This window comes from Strix uralensis, chromosome 9 (assembly GCF_047716275.1).
Source record: "Strix uralensis isolate ZFMK-TIS-50842 chromosome 9, bStrUra1, whole genome shotgun sequence".
NCBI lineage: Eukaryota > Metazoa > Chordata > Aves > Strigiformes > Strigidae > Strix > Strix uralensis.
In genome coordinates, this window is record NC_133980.1 from 23,196,318 (window position 1) to 23,214,754 (window position 18,437).

General features: G+C 36.2%; 1 protein-coding gene across 1 annotated transcript in view; it reads right to left on the reverse strand.

Annotated features, from left to right (window-relative positions):
- The window catches only part of CLSTN2 (calsyntenin 2), a 397,862-nt gene that overhangs the window by 30,518 nt on the left and 348,907 nt on the right, over nt 1–18,437 (reverse strand). The window contains exon 9 of the mRNA XM_074877726.1: nt 7,244–7,406. Coding sequence (XP_074733827.1) covers nt 7,244–7,406 — 163 coding nt within the window. The remainder of the gene's footprint in view (nt 1–7,243; nt 7,407–18,437) is intronic.

Genomic DNA, 18,437 nt, shown 5'->3' on the forward strand with positions numbered 1-18,437 from the left:
GAGAGTCTGGGGAAAACTGAACATTCTCAGGATTCATTCTTCACAGGGTTAAGGCACATTCATTAACGAAGCAGAGTTGATTTCCATGACACCATTTTTTTTTAATTTCACATTGGGTTAATATAAAGTGTGACAGAACTTGATTACCATTGAATTTTACAGTTGTATAGTTTTGACTTCAGAGATGTAAAGTGCTGTTTGCATTCACTCGTCAATCTCCAAAGAATAATCATGCCTTTCTGTCAAACGAGTGACTTTATTGAGCTCACAGATCTTTTAGGCCTTTTGCCCTACCCTAATAGTGAGCAAATAATTATCAGGGCAGTCTAAGCACAATAAGGTTTTCACTGGAAATGATGAATCAAGAGAATTTCTAACTGAGATGCGATTCTTTTAAGACATTATAGACTCTGGTTATATTGAGCCAGACAATTAAGGAATGATCGATTATTCAGGATCCCAACATAAAGGTTGAAGTGAATCTGGAAGCAGCTGCAAGACATTCTGGCTCTGAAGGCCTCAGGTCCAAGCCCTAAAATTTATCCCATCTTTTTATTACAGCAGTTTAGGGAGCTGGGTTTAATTCCCTGACAAATAGACTGGCTGTTAAGCAGAATGAAACCTAACATAGATTTCAGGAGTAGTCCCAATTAGTGACTCGAGTTTTTATACTCCCAGAGCTTCTCAGCACAAAAAAGTTTTAGTGGTTTTTTTATATCATTCAGACAGAAATTACTCAGAAAATTACTCATCAAATATGGCAGTATTTAAGTCTCCCTCCACTCTTGGTAGATATCATAACCTGACACTCTCACACAGACAGCTTTAGGCTTTAAAACATTATCTGAAATAAGACAAGTACAGAGAACACTAAAGGCTACCTGCTCTTAAGTATGCATATGCTAATCTATCTCTGTGCAATAGATCTGTAGATCAAAAGCATAGTATAACTTAAGCTATTTAAGATAATTTTTCTCAAGACGAGAAGAACACTCTATAATCTCTTACAATTAGGCCAATACATTGTTGTTATTTCTCCAGGAATTGTGGGAAATGATGACAATAATGAAAAATGTTACAATCTTATATATCTTAGAGTAGATCACAGTCCAAGTGATATTAAAGTTGCCCAAAAAACTATATTCCTATTCTTCAAATAACATTCTTGTGCTGAGGCATAGTCCCCAGTGCAGAAATTCAAATAAATAAGGGACATATATCCATGTTGAATTAGTGACAGATTTGAATGCAAATTCAGCTCTCCAAGAAAACACCCTTTTAAACTAACTTTCCACATATGTTTGTATTTCTGCTACAGCCAAAATTCCAGCAAAGATCTGTGAAGTGCATTAAAATCTGCCCCATCTTGATTTTGATGAGAAGGGCAGTAACAGAGAGAACACTGCTGTACTGACAGAAGTGCCAGTACACAGATATTCAGCATCACATTATGTTGAAATCTAGCTAGGTGGTCTTGCATTAAGTTGTTTGTTTGTATCACTCTACTGAGGCCCCAGGTTGGTGCAAGCTATGTTCCCAAGGCAGGATCCACTGGTGTTAGAATGCATAGTAGGGGGTAATCTTTATCTGATACATATCTTAATTTCTGGGGGAGGTCCAAGGTTGGGTGATACAGGTTGCTTCTGCTGCTGTGCCCACAGTGTATTTGTCTCTCAGTGATCTGATCCCTCTCCAACTTTTAACTTACCATTCTTCTCACCTTTAACAGTAAGTCAGTTCTCTGACTGCAACTTTGTGATTGATATGTCAGCAGAGTGCTGACATATAAGGTTAATAATGTTATGCCACAGAAGGGCTCTATAAAAGAATTAGGTCTCCAGCCTAGGTTAAGGAAAGAGGAAAATGACAGGAGAATACAAAAGAAAAAAAGAATAGAGAACAGAAATTACTTAGAAAACAGAGATCACAATAGTCTTCTGCTATGTCCATGATAACAAAGTTTGCCCGTTGACAGGCTTCTCCTAAAGATGTTCACCTGTGCAATGTGGCCAGCATAATTACACTGTGAAGCTCCAATACTCTAGAATGGGTGGCATTATTATTACAGTCATGGTAAGCTACATTATAACCTTGTGACAAGTCATTAACTTGTGTCAGTAGTTTCCTGACAGGACTTTGGGAAAGATATATAAAGAAACAAGTCATTTTGGGAGGGAACTCAAGACCGTATCTTTTCAGAGAGACCTGGAGGAAGTGTTTGCAACCTGTGGTAGAAAAGATGATTAGACTACCAAATCATGTAGCTTTCTCCCTTCTTCTGGCTGCCTTTGCCACAGAATATTTAGCAATAAAGGGATCAGAGTGGGAACCTATAAACTTTGGTTTAATGGAAGAAATTTCTCACTCTGTCCATTTGCTATGTCCTCAGATAAACTGAATCAAAAATAATGAGCTTGGAGGAGAACTTACTGGGATAAGCTCCCAGAAAGTGCAGCTCCAGGATAAGCTAACCTTAATTTGTTTGTATTGCTTAGGAGAGTGAAACAGGATTGCAAAAGCTAAAAGGAAGAATAACTGTGTGGTTGATCAGGAAGTCTGATTTTATTCTTGCTGTGATGCACATTTTTTTAGTGACCTGAGGAAAAATCACCTACCCTCTTGATACTGCATGTTATCCTCACAGAATAAGGGTAAATCTACTTCCTTGCTGCAGAACTGTGTTACCTCTTTATTGTTTGGAAAGCTCTCGAAAGCTGGAAGGGCAAAGCTAGAGTATTTTTATTGCTAGAGAAGAGAGTAGAAATGAGAGCTGAAGTTGAGCCTTGAGAGCCAGTGTCAGGGCCACACTTCCCACATGTTCTCTTTGGTGTCTCTTTTGTTCCAGGAAGCACACGTACAAGCGAGTCAAATTTGTCCTTTAGATACCCTTGAGAAAGAGTAATTTTGCCTTAAAATTTCTTTCACCATTAGAGACAGAACAGCACTTTGGACCTAAATAACCCTACCTACATCAAAATCACACTCTTGACAATCATCTGTGAGAACACTGATATGAACAAGAAAGGCCTTTTAAAGAAGTTTAAGTTATGTCCTTAACCCTAAGTATCTGCAGAGAAAGCTGTCAAACTTTACCAAGGTACATAAAGGCCTAATTTCATGAACAGTTGTACTAGCACTCCAAACTGTTCATTTCCACCCTCAGTTACTTCATTAAGAGTCCAGTTTGCTAAGCTCTATAGTCAGTATTAGCTTTTCCCAGGCCTAGTGTCACTGAAGTCACGGCTAAGAGGTAAGTTAGGATTTGCCATGCATGGAGACTGGCACTCTGTTGGAGATAGGCTGCAACAGGTTAAGAAGGTTCTGTCTCCAGCTGTCACTGCTCTTGGGTCACATGTGACTGAATCAACACAAACAGTTTAGCCTAAAAATAATGCTTTAACTCCCACCCTCAAATAAACCAATCCCCCCCTTAATATAGCAATATTAAACATGAACTACACAAAATAAAAAAAATTAACTCTATGCTAACCATTGTGATAGGACCCTAAATCAATGAAGTAGCTCTACCTAGATCTTCCCTTTAATGAGCTCCCTAAAGAAAGAACCAAGGTTTTTAAATTAAAAAAGGAAGATTATGCTAGAGCAACATCCAGAATACCTAATTTTAAGTAGAGAAAATTCATATTGATTATGCCAGAATAAAATGTAAAAAAGATTTTTTTATACAACTTTCTTCATGTCCAATGTGTCATTAAAGCTGGAAACTATCCCCCAGGCTTGGTTTTAGATATCTGAGTGACTTCCTGGGTTGCAGTAAACTTTATGCAGTGCCTGACAGACCCTAGGAAGATTCTCTTCTATCACCTTTAAAGCCTGGCACTCTGTTCTTCCAGCCATCTTCACTTTCTACTTGTCTCCAGGCTGCCATCCACATCGGGACCCTAACTTCTGCTTCCAGTACACTCTTGCCCCCTAGACAATACTTCAGGAAAAGGCTAATTTTTTCTCCTTTTAGGAGAGTCCTAGCACTCAACTCACGCTATTTAAAGAAATATTGCATATGCTTTCCACACTGCCAAGGGAAGGGTGAAGATGTAGGAGAGACTTGCCCGTTATAACGAATGCTCTTGTAAAAAACAAAAAAGGCAAATTGTTTGATGGAAATGGAACAGTGAGCACATCATAGGCTAAAGTTTAAATTTATCATGTAAGTCTGAGAGATTGCACATTTGGTTTGTTTTCATGTTAGATTCAGGAGAAAGCACTGAACTTAAACTGCTCTTATATTTCACTTGAACAGCTGAATGTAGAAATAAAAACTAACCTAACTTTTCATAATGGATGCTATAAACAAGGCTATAAAAGTCAGAAAAGAATTACTTTGGAATTGAAATATTAATAATAGGAAATATTAATCTCAAAGAATTTTTTTTCTGTGCCTGAAACTCCTGCATGACATAGCTCTGAGAAAGGCAAGAAGGAGGTGCAAGCATGATACTTGCTACATAACCTCAGGACGAGTACCAGTGTAAGTGAGGAAAAGACCAGGGCTGAAAGAGAGACTTGTCTCATAACCTGGAGGAATCTCAGATTCCTAGAGAAAGAGCAGAACAATTCCCAGTTTCCATATCAGAACTGAAAATTGTCATATATGAAAGGGTAAATCCTTCACAGTAGTAACAGATTTTCCTATTAGTGCTAACAAAGTAAATTACAATTCTTTTTGTTCTCGATTTTTTGCTTTGCCCTCTAAATACACTCTTCCTATTCTGCACCAGTTCTTAAGCTGTTCCACAGTCATGATGACTTACTTTTTGCTGTGAGCAAACCAGAATTGGTGTGGTAAGAAAAAGCAAAGTTATTTCTGCTGGTTCATTTAGTTATCTGAGTTGAGATTGTTTTTCAAATAATTTGACTTTGATAAATGCATACTCTGGACTCTAAACTATAAAATGGTTTAGTAAAAACAGGAAAAAAAAAAGTCTTGTCCTTTCTGGAGGAAGAGGTTAGAGCTTGTATTCCTATTCTGCCAGTGCTTTGATGAAAAGAGAGTGAAATAGTCTGAGCAAACAAGAGCTAGAAACTCCTCATATCCTCTTAACAAAGACTCACCTGAATGGCTTATGACACCAAAATCACTGCATATTTTTACTGAAATAAATCATAGATGGTTGTAAAGCAGTTTTATAATGCTTTGAAAATGTAAAGATTTAGACTATTTTTACTGGCCAAAATGTATTATCCTAAGTAGACCCAGTTAACAGTTTCACTGAAACTATTTATAGTCAAATTATTTGTTTGATAGATACACTTTTTTTTGAAATATATGGATTTTTAAAATTAGCATTTTGAATGGAATAGATTGGTTTTATATGTTGAATTACAATTCAGCAGACTAAGATAGAGTGATGAATCTTATTAACAAAGTGAGTTTCCCTATCATTCATTTAGAATCATTTGAGGTGATCAAAACAAACCTATCAAAAGATAAGCTTTGCCAAAAGCAATATCTTGAAATCTTGTTTCATATAAGCTTTCAAAGTTCATCTTTTTGCCTAACACATGGTAGTTTATTGGAATCTTTAGCACGCCATCTTAGCTAAACCTTGACATTTTTATGAGATGGAAAATTTGTTTTTACTTTTGACAAGCTCAAATTCTCACACTATTAAAATAGCAATAACATAATCTTGCAGTAAATATTGACAGCAGCAATAGGTAAAATTTTGGTTATGAGGGGTAATGGTTTTAAACTGAAAGAGGGCAGATTTAGATTAGATATAAGGAAGAAATTCTTCCCTGTGAGGGTGGTGAGGCCCTGGCACAGGTTGCCCAGAGAAGCTGTGGCTGCCCCCTCCCTGGCAGTGTTCAAGGCCAGGTTGGACGGGGCTTTGGGCAACCTGGGCTAGTGGAAGGTGTCCCTGTCCATGGCAGGGGGTTGGGACTAGATGATCTTTAAGGTCCCTTCCAACCCAAACCATTCTATGATTCTATATTTTTAGCTAAAAAAGGAGTAATGCTCCCTTAGAATATTAACACCTTAGAGTAAAATTAAATTTATTCTGTTATATATTTAACATCAGTGAAAAATTCCAATACAGCTAAAGATCATCCTGTAGAGATGGAAGCCTAGACATGCAAATTCCAGTTACAAAGAATGAGTCTATACTTTTATAGATATATGGGATTAGTGTCATGCTGATTAGTTAGCTATCATAATACCTATCTCACTGATAAATATTCAAAACTTATCAAATCTTGTTTTTAGGCTTACTGTGGCTTTATTCTGCATGTTGTCATCAAAGTAAAGACTGGATCTTTACCCTAAGCTGTTCATAATCTAACAGCTGGATTTGCTTCTAATACTATTTACACTGAATAGCTCTGCCACGCATAAAATGTCCAAATTTTGTAGATAACACATTGTAAGTGAGCAGAGATGAAACTGGCAAACAAGGTAATACTGGAGAAAGTGAGCCAACATTAAAGAGTGGGGAAGAAACACAATCTGTGTTAAAGTATTTTTTCATAATTATACAGTTTGCTTCACTTAATATTTTGTCTAAAGTGGATACAAGACACAGTGCATAAATAGAAAATCAACATGGAAGGGTAATGGAGACAACTTTACAAGAGCAGATGAGCAGAAGAGGACTGCTTCAGGTGTAAAGCAGAGAACAGAAAAAGAAACTGGCATAAGGAGCAGAAAAAAGAGTGAGAATAATGGAATTATAAAGGGTAGAAAACAGGAAAAACTAATCTTTAAGCAAAGGCCCATACAAGTATAGCTCTGGGGTTGTGACTTTTGGTTTTATTTTACTCTCACTTTTACATATGGTCTCTAACAGGGTGAATTGGTTAAGTCAATGGAATTACTGATGATATAAATCCCATGTGAAGAGCGCAGGATCGGACCATGAGTTGTGAAAGAAATTTGAGGCAGAGACTGAAAGAAGATAGATGGAGTTCTTTAGAGCAATATTTAGATAGTTTGCTTAAAGCTGGAGAACAAGGGAGACAATTAAAATAAGTGAAGACAAAAGATAAAGAAGAAAATCTTTCACACTGAATACACAAACTGTATTCAACACTTATTTAGATGATGGAAATGTAAAGCCTGTTAATGACCCATCCATTTTATCCTTGGAGTTGATACATTATTAACTCTGGAGTTACTTCTGATTTTATACCATCAATCTTTTAGCAATTTATTTTACTATGCAATCAATGAGACAAATAAGATTTTTTTTGGTCTGGATTAATAATTCTACTGTCATGTTACCTTGCCAACAAGCACCAACTGTCAGCTGCATGGCAATGTGTGAAGGGTGGATAGGCCAATCATTGGTCACAAGGTAAGGTTCATATGTTGTTCCGTCCATGTATAATGTAACAACGGGAAACTCAACATTGACAACATAGTAATGCCATTCTTTATCACAAATCTGAAAGACAGAATGCAAGAGAAACATATTAATTAGCATTTATTGTCAGGTGATTAATTTTTATATCCCATACATTTTTAAAATTATATTGTTTCCAAATTCCACTCAGAAAAAAAAATAACATTATTGCAATTTATACATCACTAAAATTAATGAAAGTTAAAACAATGTTGATAAATATTCGTGATATCCTTGCAGAACATATTTCATAAATAAAGGCATCTTAGAACACTTTGAAAAGAAGACATGGATAAAATAGAAGACAATTTGGTATTTCCTTTGTATTTTCACATTTGTTCATACATAATACTAGTTTCTTAATGTCTATATTGACTTTTGAGAATACAAAACTGTATGTAAGAGATGCATACTTGGGATGTATCAGCACACTTACTAGGGATCCCTATTAGCTTCAAATTAAGAGAAAATATAAAACTTAGTCACTAGATTGATGAGTTCTTATCAATGATTTGATTCAACTGTCATTATTAACTTATTACATTAGTACTTAGAAAAGTCCTATGCAATGCATCAGGACCTCTATAGTGATAGAAGGACCTTTGTTGTGTTCTGTATATACACAGATGGACAAGTAGTCTATCTGTCTACCTGATTTGGGCAGGAAACTCAAAATCTTCTCCATTCTTCATCTTTTGGCCTTGAGCTTTTCCCCAGATAGTCAGCAAAATAAAGATCTATATGGTTTCACTGATATACATCAGCTTTGAAAAGCAATGGCCACAATTACAACATACTTTCAAGATGACATTATTAGTGTCAAATCTCATATGAATTTCTGAGCTGGACAACCAGGGATTACTGCAAAATGGTCAAATTTGGGTTTTGTTCAGAAATGTACAGCTAGATGAATCAGTGCCTTTGAAGACAGAAATCTAGTGTGTAAATACCAATGTCTGCCCAATTCTTTTTTCCTTTGTTGTATCTTTCAGATTTAAAAGTTCAAATGAATAAATCACAGTAAATTGGTAGGATGGGTGGGCTGTTTTTAAAAATAAAGCAATGGTTACAGTCATGCTACTTTCAATTCTGTAAAGATACTTGTTTTGATGTATTAAGAAATGGAAGTGCTTGAATGCAGATATCCTTCCTGTTTCATAGAGGCAAGCAGAAAAGTGATGTTTAAATATAACACTTTGTCCTTCGCCAGGTTAAGTGCTATCTGCTGCAATATCTGCCCTTTGAAAGCAAAAGCTAATGTTTTGTTCCAGAAGATATTTCAATAAGAGCTTAATCACTTCTATTTCAAATGGATACATTTATTATGGCAGACATCATAGCTCCACAGCAAGAGATAAATGCAGCAAGGGACTGCTAGAGCCTTCCTTTTGTAAGCAGTAGACAGCACAAATGTTTTCTGAAGGTTAAATGAACTGAAACCAAAATTGAAAGTAAATAAATTGGAAGACTGAAAACTTTATTGAACAAACAGCAATCACGAATAGTATTATGCAGTCCTCCCATTCAAGGAAAAACAGCTTGCCAAGTTTCCTGACCTGATCATTAGAATGTAGTGCATCACAGCCACATGTCAGACGTTTTATGTAAAACAATATGAATGATGTGCCTGAGTTTAAGAGACCTTCCATGACAAAAACTACAGGTGTTAATACTTGACACTTTTCAGAGAACTGTTCCAGAGTATTTCTATTTTGCAACCCTAAACTGCATCACGTGGGATGCCCCAGTGCTATTAAACAAGTGAGCAATCTTCCTCATATTTAACCAAAGTGAGAGCACTTTAATATAGCAAACCCAAACATTTTGGGATGTCATATACACAAAGAGCATGATAATGTGTAGCTAGTCTGATTACTCTATTGACTACATTTTTCAAAGAAAATGCTTTCTGGAAAGACAAGATTACATAAATTCCACAATTCAAGACTCCAGCAACTGGGCTCCAGTGCTTCCAAGAAAAATGTAGATGTCCAACTGCAGAAGTCCACACTAGACAAAGTACTTACTAACCTTTATTTTTTTCTGATACATTCTGGAGCATAAGATAGTGTAAGTGTAGACAGTTTGGTGAAGTCCTCAAACCATCACTTTCATGCTTTCCCTTAAATTTCAACCCATAAACACATCAAGTTTTATTTTAAAGGGAATTTTGGCACTTGAAGTCTAAGCTTGGTGCTTCCTGAGATTTCAAAAGCACCCAAGTTGATCAGTTGCTTGTCATACAATTTCAATACAGCTTAGGTACACAGACATGTATATTCCACCAAATGATCTGTAAGTATCTGTACTAGAGCCCAGTGTAAAAACAAATATTCTACAAGGAAGCAATAAAATTATTTAAAAACTCTGGAATACATCGCAGTCACTCAGCAGCAGGTAGTACTTCATGCCTGGCCATTTCACATGCAAAAAAATAATGAAATATATTATTGTGGAGTGTAATTTGTTATGCTGTCATTTCGGATACCTTCTTTACCTTCTTAACATAGGAAGCCAATTTCTTCCCTGCATGCATTCCACAGTGGCAATGGAATGTAACATGATTGCAGTGAAGTCATGAAAATAAGATTATAAAATATACTAGTTTTTTAATCACCTCACGTAAAAACTTTATTTTAAAAAAATCTAATTTATAAAGTTATCCTAATGAGATAAAATTACAGATAAGTAAGCTTGGCTTTCAACAACTGCTGGACAGATAGGTTGATCCAATCACTCTATCATGTCAGTCTGCCTCAAAAATTTATTAATTAAATCACAGTTATTAATTAAATCAGCTTGAAGTCTTAGTGCTGATTACAGGCCATTGCATTGGAACTTGCTTTTATAAAATAGATGAAAACAGACTCAATACAAATCTTATGAAGTAAGTTTCCCAAGACATTAAAGCTCTTGACTTCTTCTGATGAAGAATGTCAGAGATTTTTCCATTTTATATTGTAATGCTTAGGAATGGACTGAAACCAAAGTACTTTGGTCTGAGAAGCTTAGAAACAGATTTTGTTGGTCTGCAAAATGTCTCTTTTTACAGTTTTGTAGGTATGCACACATGAGAATATGGACTTTACAGCTTACAGCTTTTTTAGCCTCACTTAGGTCAGTTGGGGCATACTCATGCAAAATGGATCATTCGCCTGTTTGGCTAAGTACACAAAGAGAACTTGCACTTTGAGAACGGTCCCAGTACTGCAGTTCAATACTGAAGAGCCATGCATATTCACAACCCTCTGACTCGCTTCCTGAAAGTCCCTTAAGTAATGTTCAGCAGACCAGTGTGTTTGACCACGCAAACAGCTCTGCACATCCTGACAGTGCCACTCAGTGCATACTTTGAGCCTATCCCTTTAGAGCTGAGGAATCATGTATTACTTCCATCTGTCTGGTTTGTGTGACTTTGCTGAGGAAGTGTTATCAGAATACACTGAAACATCCACAAAAAAGCAGTAGGAATTAAGAAGAAAAGGAAAGCAAGGAAAGCTCTCTACTTACTATAAATAGCGCTACTTAGTGCAGGTATGAGACACAAACTCCTTCTTTCTGCCTAAGTGTTCTGAACCTTTGTTTGAAGAAACTTAATCCAGCTCTAAAAAACAGAGCACGCCAACTCTATTCACTTCTTGATTCCTTTTGTAGTGTTTTAACATGCTCTGAAACACGCAACACTCCTTCCTCCCTTAATCAGCATTCATTAGACCACATCTAAAATACCGTGCCTAGTTTTGCATCCCTTAATAGAAGAAATACTTTGATAAACTGGAGTGAATTGAGTGGAGGGGATCCAAAATGGCCAGTGCTTGCCATGTGAGGAGAGGCTGAGGGAATGGGGCCTGCCTGGAGTAGGGCAGCATTAGTGGGATGGTAACAGCAGCCTTCCAGAGCCTAGGGAGAACTTACCGGGAAGACAGAGACAAGCTTTTCAAAGAAGTGGTTCATGCTGTGACAGAGAGACAATGGACAATAAATTGAAACAAGACAGCTTCAGACAGGATATAAAGCAAGCCTTCATTTCACCATGTGGACAATCAAGCAGTAGAGCAGGCTGCCTCCATCCCTGGAGATTTTTTTTTTTGAAAACTTGCTATGCCCTACCCCAGAGACATTGCCACTTCCTTTGTTGCACTCTTTCTTACCTAGTGCCAGCTTCACAATACTTCTGTTAATTGCTGACTACTAATGTCAACTGGGAGGCTCACAAGAATAAGAACAGAACTGCTTTGCAAAACAGACTTCTAAAATTCCCTTTTAGAAATAAACCACTTCAAATCCTAAATTCTCTGTAGAATAAAAATCCCAAATTATTGGTTTTCATCAGTCATGATATTTTATTGTAAACAGACTTAGGACAAAAAAGAGAACATAAAAAAAAACCCCACCCAAACCAAACCAATCCACAAGGTGAAGGTACAAACTGTAACTATTTCATTTGAAAATGCTAAAATGCTTTCAACCTAACTGGAGTGCTCTTTTCCCATCTTTTCTTTCATTGTGATTTCACTAGTATCAACAGAGAGGTAAACACTCCGAGTTAAGCTAAGTTTTATTTTCTGAAAGAATTTTTCACTTCAAGTATTTGCAGACAGCAGTAGTGGAATCTATCCTCTAAGTAACTCCCTCATTCTTATACCCCTCTGATACGCAGCCCTCCCATCCGTCTCTCAGATATTTTTTTCCCAGTACCTCTATTACTCTTTCCCCTTGCTACGAGTTTTAGCATTTAATCTTTTTACCTACAGCATTCAATCTATTATAGCTCCTTAAATATTAATTGATATCAAAACAATTAATATAGTAGCATTAGAGCTTTTTGTTTATTCTGGTCCTTTTCCCCCCTTTCTGTTTTGCTTTTGTTAATGTATGTTGCTAACAAACTGGTCAGCTGACTAGGTAGGCTTACTTCCAGTCTTATTAACTGATTCAAATTTAAATAGTTGCACGTGAGAAAAAATTATCTACTGCAAAAAAAAATTCCTAACTAGGTCAGAATGTCAGCTATGCTGTGGTGGTGGTCAGGCCCAAAGGTCACATGCAACAGGAAATGCTAAAGGGGTTTGTGCATCTCCTCAGAGGGACACTCCGTGTACTTGGGCTGAAGAAGAGACTGACAATACACTGACAGCCAGTTATGTGCTAAAAACTTGAAAATACGGTCGTTTATTAAGAGGAATGTAATAGTCATTGCAAATAGCTGGGCTAGTGAGGTCAATCTGACCAATACTTTCATTTCTGCCACAGACTAGAGATGCTTTAAATCTGCAAACACAGAGCTTAACTTTTTGAAAGTAAATAAAATATATACACAGAAATCACAAAGGTGTTCAAATCTCCTCTCTTTTCCTTTTTATGGAAAAATTCTAAGTATGATTGCCATTAAACATTAACATTGAATGAATTAACTCACTTCTACAATTGAATTCTGATCAAGAGAGGTGACAAATAGAAAAAAGAACATGCACTTCTGTTTGTTCAACCTAACTTTACAAAATATAAATCATCCTTCTTGAACTGATGAGCACCTGCTGGAATGTCACTCCAAGATGTACTGGCCTTTACAGAACTGTGACTGTTTATAAGACACGGAGCACTTCAGTAGCAATCGTTCGTCATTGCAGTCAAATTCTGTGTCCTCTCAATAAATCTACTTATTTTCTGCTGTTTAGTAGCATTTCAATAAGTAAAACATTTAGGCCACTCTGTAATCAAGACTATAGTGGAGAAGGCTATTATGTTCATTTATAGCAAAACGGGATCATTAATGAAGGAGGAACCGCAGTCATGTAAGGATTACAGTGCCCAAGCAGCTAGAATACTAATGCTTACCTCTGCTTGCAAGGAGGTCAGGAGTACACTTGGGATTACAAATTGCATATTTTTGTAAAGTAGCATAATAGAAAATTAGTCATGCTTAGTGTGTCACTATTTCTGTACAAAAAATGTCCTCTCCAATGGTTGTGCATGTCTAGAAAAATGAAGAGTCTACAGAAGGTGAAGAAGGCACTGTTTCCACTAAAAAAAGGTTGCAGTGCATCATACCTTCATTAAGAGGTTGAATTATTATCATCACACTTACCAATTAATAGTGAATATTATTAATCATTGTTATGCTTTTATTAACGGCAGCACTTTCTCTTTGGATATACATTTACTATATTTATAAATCTGCAAGTCCTTCAGCAAGCAAAACATTTACCTCAAATCCTTTGCATGCTCCTGTACAGAATATGTATAATGCTTATATAAAAACCTTAACGATGGAATAGTTTCCTTATTTGCAAGCATGTCTCAACAGAGCAGATGGAGGTCATCATTGTGAAAACTTTGTAAACATGCAGACACAACTCAGGCTCTGCATTTTTATCTCACTTCACTAAAGAAGACAACAAATGCAGGGAATCTCCCTTTGATCTCATGCTTAAAGGCGTTAGCATTATCCACTCAGTTACAGCACCCAGATCAAACCCTCTGCCCTGCTCTGAAAGCAGCCACATGCTTTGTAAATCTGCTTCAAAGCACGGCGCTCATTACCCTTGTTCAGAGTACAGAATGCAGATGATATTTGGATGGGGGCAGGGATATTATTTTGAGTTTTAAAAATACCACATTTTTCTTCCCATCTCCAAAATAATACTTTCTGAAAGAACTTTGTAAAAATTTACAAATTTTGGTATTGTTGTTTTCTGTTGGTGGCACTAAATAGACACTGAAATGGTTCCATTATATTTTGATGCAAATTTTAAAATATATTTTGATATATCAAAATATTTTTATTATATATTTTTGATATATTTTGATAGCACTGAGAGAAAGCACTGTACTGCATACAAACAGGAAACTCAAAGGCAACAGACTTAAAAGTTCTGAAAGACTGTTTCCTTATACCTTTAATAGGGACAGAAGGAATAGTGCTACTGTAAGAAAGCAAGCCTGAAAAAGACACTGATTTGGAAACATTTGGCAGTGGATCTCACGTAAAAGTGAAAAAATTACATAATTTGCATTTTTTAAAAGAAAAATGTAGTATATTTACATATGCAAAATAAAAATAAAATTTCCTAAGAGTTTTAGGCAGTCTAGTCATTATACACAAGATTGATGAGTTTTGCATGAAGACAATCCAGAGGTGAGCATAGAAAAGGCCTTCTCCTGTCCCACTCTGGGGTCTGTAACTTGTCTCTGATGAATGGGAACTTTAAAGATGTTGAATGAGCTCTTATCTGTTACTGCAGAAACTCATTTAGTATCTTAATTGTTCTGCTGTTGTCAGTTCTCATCCACAGACTTCTACAATTAAGGCATGTTAGTTTAAAAAAAGAAAAGAATATACCTTGGGGCATTGCTTTTGCTATAACTCTCCTGCTTTCTTTTGATTTCTTCTAATAAATCTTTGCCTTTAATTTCAATAGCTGAGCTACCTGAAAAAGCAGGTATTAAGTGATATAGGGAAATAAGTTACACAGTTGTGTTTTTATCTCTTTTTCTCATTGTCTATAAATCATCTCATGTCTTCTTTGTGGTTTTTTTTTTTTTTTAATTATCCCATCACCACCAAGAACAAAAGATATACTGCTAAAAATGTCCTAGTGTAGACTGCAAGTATGTAATTCAGTGTGCAGATACCCAGTATTCAGGATGTGCTTACTTCATTGTATAGCTGGATTACCTAGTCACTTCAGTTTTCTAAATATAATGAAAAAAAATATATTTCTGCTGTGAATATGCAGGCTTTATAGTAAAAATTTGCTTTTGTGAGAATCAACAGATACGCACTTGAAATTGGCTTTCCACTACAGTATAATCTGCCAGCATATTCATTTTGGGGAAGAGCAATTGAAAATAAACAAAAGCAAAGTGCAAACACAGACTAATCAAATTCATCCAGTAGTATAAATTGTTATGTCTTGTAGTATTATTTATTCTACCGCAGTAATAGGCTCTGTGCATTAGGACAGATATTTGTCACATGTGTTGGCTTTACTTAACCTAAGCATTGCTGAAATTGAGGATTAAAACACTTGTGACCAAGAGTCACTATATTCTTGACCACTAAGTGGAGCTGTGCAGATTGCAAATATGTTTCCAGTATCTCCACAACCTCTTCAGAAAACTAACTAAATCTCTAAAATATTCATATTATATACTGTTGGTTTTTTTAAATAATCTCTTTGGGTTTTCCTTTCTAAATTTATCCTTTAGCAGCTCCCTCAAATGACACTTTTTTTTCCTGTCTGTAAAATCAATATGCCCTGCCTCTGAAGTGGCAATAGATACAGTATATATGTAGTAATTAAGGCAGGCTGGAAGAAAAATATATTGTATATGGGAAAAGAGGAATCAATATACTCCCACCAGTTAAACTAACGGGTGATACATTGAAAAGCATCATCACAATCTACAAGTTCAATGCTTTTTCCATAAGAATACTGTTGCACACTTAACCTTCACATAAAACTTGTAGTTTGAACCTCAGCCTGCACAGCCCTGCTTGAATTTGATCAAAAAGGCTCTCTGAGCAAGTTCCTGAATTCTGACAGCTGGTGGCAGGCAGTGAAGGAAAAAAATAACCAACCAGATTGCTTTGCTCTGGACCAGTGCTTTTATGCTTATGAGACTAGAGCGTCACCGCTCTTCCAGTTGTTAGCAGTAGTAGTTGTTAGATGGAGTAATTTGTACTCCTTTGTGAGGAAGCTTTTCTGTAGCTACTATCTGTATCGGAACTTGGATGTCTCCAGTACATACGCTGATGTTATGTTAGCTTCATATATGGGGAGAAAATGTGGAAAAGCAAATAAACATTCTTCTATATTTGTGTTTTATTTCTTTTAAAAATAGCCTTCCTTAAAGGCTTAAACCAGCATATCTTCTGATCCGTGCATGTCATTGCTGTGTAATTCTGCACTTGTAAAGGAATGTGTATGATCAGTCCCAGAAGAAAGAATATTGAACATTGTGCAAATTAATCTCCTTTTTCTGGAGCCTCAAATAAGTATCAGAAGAACATTAACCAGAGAAGGAAGCAAAAGAGAGACTTCCCTGCTCCTTATGCAATTCTTAAATTAGTGATTCCTCATAGGACCTCTGGGGTAAAAAACAGAAACACAGCTTGTATTCCCTAGCTCTGGTTGCATGTATATATATGGAAGAGAAACCTCTTGGGATTATATTAAGGTGGGCAAGAGCCACAGGAATCTCATTCTCAGGGCGCTACTGACAGTGGTACAAGTCCAAGCTCCTAAATGAGGTACCAGTTACATGCCCATAGACAGACAATAGGAAACCCTGACAACAATGGCCCTAAAACTCTCTTCAAATGTCACTATATGGACACCTTATTTAGGAAGCTAAGCAAAGCAGAAGACATTTTCCACGATGGTATATTCTGAAACAGGAACTGGAGGTGAAGGACTGGGAGGCACTTCCCCTTATAATCTCACTAATTGAAAAGATAATGCAGTTTAATGGTGTATGTTTTAAAATTATATTTTATATACCTTATAAAACAAGTATTTCAATATAAGCTGTTCAGTACAATGTACTGAGTACAAACCTAATGGATTTTCTCATGCACATTGCTCAAGTAAATGCTATATGCAAATAAACACATATCTAATCTCAGTCCTTCCAAACTGATATTTTCAATTGTTTACTCACTGTCTAGTCTGTGTTTTGTCTTCTGCTTAATGTTTATACAATTTAGATATTTACTTTCACTTAAAAAAACAAATTTTCACAGACTGTTTAGGAAATAGCCCTAAAATTTGTTTGGTGTTCTTAAGAAAATATAGGTAGAATATGTTATTAGAATACCTTGGGTTCTGATATTTATTATGCAGTATGGTTTATTTAACACAACAAACAGTAGTGTGGGTGTCCATTAAATCATTCAGAAAATTTAGTGAGGGAAGTACCATCTTTTAACAATTTTTTTTTCTCTTGAGAAATACCCCAAGAATACAAATTTGTCCAAAACTAATTCCTGAAAATACATTTATGTAGCATGCTTGCCAAGCATTCTTCTTTACAGCTACTGATGTTCCCATAGGAAATGCCTTGTTGCATTTTATCAGAAATGCCTATTTACCTTGTAATGACAAATAAAAGCAATCCTTTTTCACTCTCCTCAGCCCCTTCCCCTCCATGTACATTTAAATGAATGTAGAAGGAAGAGCAAGCACCTAAAAGAGGCAAGTCTGTATTTAGAACTAGACTTACGATGTAAGACATTTTTTTGATCTTTGATTTTCCTGAGATAAAAAACTGAATCTCGCAGAGCTCTGTAGTGTATTCTATTTTGAGGTTGACTGACACAGCAAATGTCTTTCATCTCAAAGAAGAGGGTGAACAAAGACACTGCAGTCACCCTGTGGCAACTGGGGCAAATGTTTTATTACTGTGAATTAGTTTTAATCTGATTTGTGTATTATTCTCAGTTTGAAAGAGCTAAGTATATAGATCTGACTCTGAATTTTCCAAGATTTATTATCTGGTTTTGTCTAAACTACCTGCCCCGTATGCTAGAGAGAGCATGTTAATTGTAGCATTGACCTCCTTGCTAGATAGATTCTCCTAGTCTCCCTCGTGCTGCTGGCATTCTGCCAGGCAGAGTAGATCACTGTCTTTCATTGCAGTATTCTGTGTCCTCTTTTGTAATCACAATATCCACTCCATTACTTCATCCTTTAATGAAGTCAACTTTATGCCAACCACATATGACATTTGAGTCATCTGCAAAGCAACCTTCAGAGTACAAAAACTGAAAGGAATTAAAAAGTCTAATGGTAAGCCTCTATTTAACTGTAGAAAAAGGGGCGGGGAGGGGGGAATAATCAAAGACACCTCTTAGCTTCTCATTTTGCAGTCCCCTGATAAGGTCTTGCATGGTATTACTGCTGGCCCTTTTGCATTAAAAAACATTCTGTTTTGAAATATATCTGGCTATTCACCTGGATAGATTCTTCTCCTGTCTTACTCTTTGAAGAGACTAGACCACTCTATACCGTGTCTAAAGACTTCTACATTACTGTAAGACTGAGAGATGAGTGGGTGGAGAAGGAAGTG